At 30.3% G+C, this 9,013-nt stretch overlaps 1 protein-coding gene across 1 annotated transcript in view; it reads right to left on the reverse strand.

The window, feature by feature from the left end:
• Window positions 1-9,013, reverse strand: part of LOC106882611 (collagen alpha-3(VI) chain) — a 118,276-nt gene that overhangs the window by 91,590 nt on the left and 17,673 nt on the right. The window contains exon 5 of the mRNA XM_052975952.2: window positions 562-597. Within this exon, the coding sequence (XP_052831912.2) occupies window positions 562-597 (36 nt within the window). The remainder of the gene's footprint in view (window positions 1-561; window positions 598-9,013) is intronic.

Raw genomic sequence — 9,013 nt, forward strand, 5'->3', positions numbered from 1 at the left:
TGCACTATTTCTAATATTGCTCATAAGATTGTTAATTTGAATATGTGTGTACAAATTAAAATTCTTATCCAGAGTAAAATGCAGTTTTCAATACAAATAATGGAATTAACTTGCTAGAGATGTTAAATGGAACAGATTAAAATCAACATTTGGAAAATTGATATTAAATTTGTATAACAATTTATAAAAAAATTAAACAAAACTGTTGTTCTAATTGACTCTTTCTAAAATGATCTGAAACCAGACATTATTTTGTTGTTGGTTTTTTCAAAAATTCGAACTTCTTCAAATTTAATGATAATTATAAAAATTAGATCATTTTGCTTGTTAATATTATTCTTTTCATTTTTGAGAAAACACTATAATCATATGAACCCTATAAATATATTTCAACAAATATTCAGAAACTAGAATATTCTTGCCTTCGCATTACAAAATGAAAATATCAGAAATCAGAAAAGAATTGAAGAAATATTCTTATAAGTTCTGTTAGTGTCCACATGCTGAAAATTATGATTAACTGGAACAATTCGTGATCCATGATTAATAATGATTGCTTACCAGTTGAAAGTACTTTTGTGGGTGTTGTAGGAGCAGCTGTCAAAACAAAAATCACTACTAATAAACAAAATATCTAAATATTTCAATTTCATGACTTCTATCATGAAATAATTGCTTTTGATTAATTTAACAAAGATTGATTCCAAGAGTGGTACTGTTTTATCACCTTGATGGAACAAGAAGTGATAATGAAATTAGAGTAATTTGAACTCAGAAAAGATAGGTAGTAAAATAACTTCTATAACGTCTGCTTCTTTCAACTATTTTATTTGCAACTACAATTCACAGCAGTTTTCTACTCAACAAATACTTAGCAGTATTAAATACATAGCAAAAGAGTATCACAATAGGTAAAATTAGATAAATATCATCAGAAATTGAAAATATATTTAGCTTCAATCATTATAATGAACTTCAAAATCTAATAACAACTGACAAAGTTGTAATTATGACTGAGAGGTAAGTTGTATCAGTTAAAACACATTAACATAAACAGTAAAATTAGTACACAATATCACTAGTATACCTTATCATTCTACACCTAAATAAATAAAAATTCTTCTATTATTGACTGAAATGAAGGAGAGACTTCAGAATATACACCATATTATTCCATAAAATTTATTTATATATATATATATATAATGTATGAAGTAAAGTAAATGGAATGATAGACCATTGTTGCATATGTAAACAAAGCTGATGATGATGATAATAATAATAATGGTTTCTTACACATTCTCTAGACAAATACTATGTACAAAACCAAATATATGGCACCCTAGGCATAACACCAACACAAACTTCTAACTTGTTGTCTCTTGAGGTCTCTGGGTGAGACTTGGAGCCAACTTATACAAATGCAAAGCAAAAGTCAAACATAAAATAATAATAACAATAATAATAATAACAACAATAATAATAATAATAATAATGTAAAAACTGTACAAATACATATAAACTGGTTTACAGCAAGAATGCCACTGAGAATAAACAATCATTACTGTTTAAGAAAAGCATGGAAATTAATAATATCCAACAGAAATCTGAAAGAAATGAAATATTACAACTTTTACAAAATATTTCTTTAACAAGTGCACATATATAATTCTGTTATATATTTGTTTTATTTGTCATAAATGAACCAAATTTATTTAAATATATTTTCTGTACACAACACCTTTCATAATTGATAGAGACATGTATTATTGTCTTCCAAGTACATTCCTCTCATGAAATATTTAAGAGGAAAAGTATGTGCAGATAGTTATAGGTGAATATTAAAGAAACATTATTTGGATCTATGATCACATACTAATTCTTCTCTAATATCTTAATTGTTTCAAATAGATGTGTATACAATTTTTATAAAGGATATTCAAAATTAACATCAAAGAAATATTGGACAATGCCGAACTGTGAAATGATCATTATATGGCACACTTTTAAAAATAATCATGTCAAGAAATAAATTTAAAGTTGTTTAGAGTGATGGTCATTTAAAAAAAGAGCCTTCAATTTCTTTTCAATTTAATCATATAGAAGATCTCTGTAAGATAAAAATTACTTAACTAGTGTCTCATCATTTAGTTTATAAGAGGAGGTTTACAGACAGACAGGTTATATATGCTTGCATGCATTGAATAGAACTTATTGTAGCAAATTTTTTATGGTCAGATACACTTTCTGTTGCCAACCTTCACCCACTTCCAAGTAAGATAATATTTCCCCATCATTTCATGTTAACATAGAGTGGTGAATAAATCGATATATCGAATTTGAAGTCTCTGTCTCTTTTGAATATGAAAATTTAAAAGTTTAAAAACCTTATGATATATATATATATATATATATATATATATAACTGGCACTCCATTGGTTACAACAATGAGGGTTCCAGCTGATCTGATCAACAGAACAGCCTACTCATGAAATTAATGTGCAAGTGGTTGAGCACTCCACGGACACATGTATCCTTAACATGGTTCTCAAGGAGATTCAGCACGACAAAGCTGGCCCCTTGAAATTCACATACTACTCATTTTTGTGGGTGGACTGGAGCTATGTGAAATAAAGTATCTTGCTCAAGGACACAGCACATTGCCAGGAATAGAACTCACGACCTCATGATCATGAGCCAAATACCCTAACCACCAAGCCACATGCCTTATATATCATCATCTTTTTAATGTCCACTTTTCCATGCTTGCATGCATTGAATAGAACTTATTGTAGCAAATTTTTTATGGTCAGATACACTTTCTGTTGCCAACCTTCACCCACTTCCAAGTAAGATAATATTTCCCCATCATTTCATGGAAGATTGGAAACAAAAAAACATCATTGTTATGATGGTAGTGCTCAGTTCTAACAATCATGATTACATAAAATTAAATATTAGACCAAAATACAGAATAATGATGCAAAATGAATTGAAAGAAACTCAAAAGATTTTTATATACATATTTACAATTTAACAAACATGCTAATAACAACTGATCCAGATAAAAATTAGGGTTACAAGAATATGAATTCAATCCCAAAGTTAAAAATGGATTCAGTTATTGGACAAGCAGGAGAAACAATTAGTATTGATACAAATTATGAACTGACCCATAAACATCAAAAGGAGAGCAAATAAATCTGTTTATCTGCAATTCTCATTGACAAAATTTCATAATATTTATATCATATCATAAATACACACACACACACACACACACACACACACAAAGAAAAAATTTCTACTTTTTATCAGAGGGAGGGAAAATAACAGACAATGTTAGAAAATATGACAGTCATTCAAATTACAATGAAAGATGCAGTTAAAATATCTATAGAAGAAATTATGCATGAATGATGAATTACTGGATGTACAAGTGCATTTATTTTATGTATGAGCATTACATATATATATATAAAATGCACATATAATGCACATATGTGTGTATATAAATATATATATATGATATACATATATAAAATATACAAATATAAGTGTAGAAAAGCAATTGGTCCTTTAAGATAGAGAAGATGTTAACTACATGTGTGTGTGTGTGTGTGTGTGTGTGTGTGTGTGTGTGTATGCATGGGCATGTGCATCTCACATTCTCTCTTTGCATGAAATGCTTTGAGCAAAAGCAGAAATACATTGAAAATACACTCAATAAATCATATCTCATTCAATGTTTTTGAAGCAAATCAAATAAAAATCCCTTAGTGACACGAAAATGCTTCAACAATATGTCAGCAGCCATATATACTTCATATTATAATATTAATATTGTATGATGGTATTCATTTGTAAGGTTTACATTTATATATATATATACGTGTTCCTATATTTTATTGTTCTTTAACATATGCATTATGGAATAAATATGTCGATATATTTTGTCTGTTTGAGCCATATGTATGAATATACATATGCATATTTGCTTACATATGTTTGTATATCTATACCTATGATTATATGCATGTAGTGATATGCTTAGCATGTGCATGTCTACATAGTTTATCTCTCTCTTTTTACTTTCTGTATGTGAACTAGTGTATTCGTGTGTGTATACATGCAAGTAACGTACCATGGTATCCTTATTTTGTCCTTATCTTTTATTGACTTTTCCCCTTCAGTACACCAAATTTCCATCTTTGATGGCATATGTACATTAATGAGATTATAAACTACTGTAGACACTACAGCAATTTGAGCATGCTGATAATGAAATGAAACTGCACCTTATATATATCACTAAGGTAACTGGTGAGAAAGGCATACCATTGGTTCTTTATCAATTCAAATCTCCACTTCCACATTTATTGTTCCCCCCCGCCACTAGCCTGGTTGTCTTTGATTTCTTCTCTACAGCAGACAATCTTCCACAACAAAGTTGTGTGTACCCAATAGCCATAATGTTACATAAGAAACATCCAATGAGCTTTTGAAACAACTATAGTATTCAAGAACCTCTTGCCTCTTTTATTTACAGATTTTTCACATAATATGCAATGTTTGTTACCTTCTAAATGGAATTATATAGCACCTGTCATCTAATTACAATTTTCTGTCTACTCTCAATATGAAATGAAATGTATTTGAAGCATTGATGAATAAGTTTTCTTGAACAATTATTGAGTCATGCATTTTCTTGACAAGAGACTAGCAAATGATGCATTACCAAATACTATCATCATTGTATGTGATATATATATATGTACATATAAGTATACATACACATACAAAATACATATATATATATGTATATACATGTAGACACACACACACACATATATATATACACACATAAACATACATACATATATAGACATATATATATATACACACACACATGAATATACATACATATATATACACATACACATTCATACTTATAAATACGTATCTAAATAAATATATACATATATATGTATACATCTATATACAAATATCTATACACATACACACATATAATTTATACCTACATAAATATATCTATACATATATATATATATATATATATAAATATATATATATATATATATATATATATAGAGAGAGAGAGAGAGAGAGGCTGTGTTTTCCAAAATGGAGGTGAACACCTTTCTCCATATGATTGGCTTGAAAAATTACTAAGACACTAGGATATTTTCCTACTTTTCTTAACATGAAACAAATGGTAGCCTTAATTCACAAATAAAGAAATCATATCCACCAATGCGTTGTTGAGCACTCACCATTTATATATATATATATATATATATATACACACACACACATATATATACGATGATGATGATGATGATGATGATACATAAATATATATATATATATATATATATATATATATATATATATATATATATAAAGAGGAAGGCAGACAAATCACAAATCTCTTCAGGTAGATGGCCATGCTCAATCTGTAGAAAAGATGTAGGTAGACACTCCATAAAATGCAACCAGTGTAAGCTTTAAACATATGAAAGGTGCAGCAAAATCAAGGGAAGGTTAACAGGGAAAATAGCTTTTGTGTGCAGAAGATGCACAGGTACAATGAATGATGAAAATAGGTAGAAAATAAACTCCATCAAAATTATCTATAATCGTAAAAATTAAAAGTAATCCAAATTCAATGTTTCCTTGAAACAATAAATTTCTATAGAAATCAGGATTTAAATTCCAATCTATTAGACTCATTTTCCCAGAGGAGGTGACAGTAATATCACTCCGACAGTAATATCACTATGCAGGAGTGTAAAACAAGCATCGTGTTTGAATTTCCCTCACTCTTTTTGCTATATATGTGAGTGTTTTACAGTACCAAGTCAAAGAATGAATGTTAGTGACATTGTGAAAAGATCCTACTTGGCTTAAAGATTAAACTGGGTAATCAGGATAAATAGTGGGTCCTGAACAATGTATGTGAACCCTGTGTCAAAAATCTATGCCAATGGACAAAGGGCACAAGAAAACAACTAACATTTGACATTCTTATGATATGGTAAGAGCCTTGTAAATGCTTGCTACTTTTGTCTCACAAAGACTTCTTGTTATAGGAAGAGAACATGACAGAAAGTAAGTTACCCAAATCTGGATTCAGCAATTCATCCAGTGCTTCACTCAGATGAAATACCAGTACTCGTTTTCAAGGATCTACCTTCACTGCAAGGTGAAAGTCATGTATGTGAAGTAGATATAAATCATGAACATGACAGTGATATAGACGTTGTAGAAACATCAACCAAAGAATATGAAAACTTCAACCAGGCAGAACTTAATGATTTAGAGATCTAGGACTGACAAAAGAGTTATCAGAACTGTTAGCTTCTAGGCTTAAAGAGAAGAATTTGTTGCAGAAAGAAACAAATGTGACTTTTTATCAGAACAAAGAAGATCTCTTGGCATTCTTTACAACTGGAAAAGGTTTTGTTTACTGTTGTGACATGGTGGGATTGTTAAACATGATGGGTGTTGAACAGAATGATCCTAGTGAATGGTGACTCTTTGTAGAGAGTTCAAAGAAGAGTCTAAAATGTGTATTACTCTATAATGGAAACTTGTTTGATGCGCTTCCTATTGGTCAGTCTGTGCACTTAAAAGAGAATTATGATTGCATAAAAAGTTTTGTTAGATTTACTTAAGTATGATGAATACAAATGGGTCATACGTGTGGATCTAAAAATGGTCAACTTTTTATTACGCCAACAAGGAAGGTATACAAAATATCCGTGTTTCCTGTGTTTATGAGATAGCCAAGCAAGAGACAAACGTTGGGAACAGAAACTCTGACCAGTTAGGAAAAGTTTGACTGTTGGAGAGAATATCATACACCAACCACTTGTTGAGCAAGAGAAAATCATCTTTCCACACCTTCATATTAAACTAGGACTAATGAAGTAATTTGTCAAAGCTCTTAATGTGGAAGGTAACCGTTTCAAATTCATATGTACAACATTCCATGGCCTAAGTTATAATAACATAATGGCTGGTGTTTTTGATGGGCCACAAATCAGAAAGTTAATTTAATACCAGCAATCCATAAAGACGTGAAATAAATACTTTTATTTAGAAAAGCCTACAGCTTTTATATACATATTTTGTACATAAAATTCTATAATACTCACTGTATCATGATGTAATAATGAATGATTAATGAGAGAGAGAAAGAGCACTAAAATATGAGTGTTACTTAACATATAAGTAGTAATTAAGGAAATACAAGGCAGCATCCATCATTGAATAAATATATTTTGCTTATTATATAATGTAGTGTTAGAGGAAACTGTGTAGCTTTGATAAAGAATGGATGATGCCATAGATTTTAAAGCCAATAAAGTAAAAATACTGCATGATTGAGAAAGCCACAATGAATGGAATAAAATAGAGAAAGCCAGAAGGAAGTAAATGGAAAATAAAACAGAACAGAATTAAGAATCATTTTGGAGTTTGAATGCTTTAAGAAATAATGAAAGGAAATGTTGAAAATTTCATACATATACCTAGACCTGTACATACATATAAACACACACACACACACACACACACAATACCTTTTTATTATTGTTTTTAGTCAGATCACCAAAATAAACAATTACTAATTTTTGTTGCAGCCGTAGGAGAGATGCAGCTAATTATATTGATCCTTGTACTTCACTGGTATTTATTTTATTGTCCACAGAATAAAGAAAGACAAAGTCAATACATAATGTTATTAACTGAGTTATTGTGATACTAGGCTGTTATTTCAAAAATAGTCAAAATTCTGAACAGTTTGTTACACATTTGTTACTTGTAGGCTTTATGTCACTTTCTTGTTCATAATTATTTTTCTAGTCATCTCCAAAGAAAATTTTACTGTTCTCCAGCCCATGCAGTTTTGGAATTGATATTGTTTGTCAGCTGACTATGAAAAATTTAAGGTTTAATTACACTGAAACATACGTACTGTCATGGTGAATGTGGATCATTTTCAGATTCTTGTTTGTTCTCTTTCTTCTAATAATTTCTCTAAGCTTTTTGAGTATCTCAATGCATCCACTCACTGTTTAGGCTACAGCCACATTCCAAAAATCAAGGACATTTTTGTTGTCCCCCTCAAACTGTCAGCATGACTTTCTGTGCAGTTTGCCAGCTCTTCAACTTCTAAAACATTGCAGAAGAAATTGGGATGCCATTCTATGGAGTGACCCTTCATTTCTCAATCATAAAGATACACCCACATCCCATCCTCCATCACCAGATCAGAAAAACAAGTCTTCATAGCTTCAAATACTTCCAGCAGATTAGAGCAGATTTCCATCTTTCTCTATGACAAATTAGGTATCAAGTTCTGTGGAACCAACTTTGTACACACCTTATGATATTCCACCTCCTCTATTGTCTTCTGTAATACATTGACCAAAGTCTAGTTCATTGTGCAGCTAGTTCATGGATGTGTCTGCATGAATGAATTTATCTACTCACTGGTAATTAAGGTTACTGCATTGCATTTTGGCAATGTTGGAGTCTCTTTCTTTAAATTTCTTCATTTCTTTATGCACATTGCTCTTATCAATGATGTTATCTCAATAAACAACCTGCACCTTTCCTCTTCTAGAACTCAATTACAGTACATTGCTTTGGTTTGTAATCCCCTTTTTTACCTACCATGAGGACTGAGAAGAAGACTTACAAAAGAGGAAAAACACTCTAACATGTAAAGTTTGAATGCCCTATGTTAGTCAATAGAAAAGTTATGTCCACTTTCGTATTAATTTCAGTACAACCCTTGTGTGTGTATATATATATATATATAGATATATATATATATATATGTGTGTGTGTGTGTGTGTGTGTATACATATGAGACATATAACATGTTGTGTATGTACACACACACATTCATGAGCTGTAAGGAAAATGCACAGCTAACAGAGATAACAGACATCCCCATTTCATAAAAAAGGAAGAAAGAAA

Source organism: Octopus bimaculoides, chromosome 23 (genome assembly GCF_046866305.1).
Source record: "Octopus bimaculoides isolate indiv1 chromosome 23, ASM4686630v1, whole genome shotgun sequence".
NCBI lineage: Eukaryota > Metazoa > Mollusca > Cephalopoda > Octopoda > Octopodidae > Octopus > Octopus bimaculoides.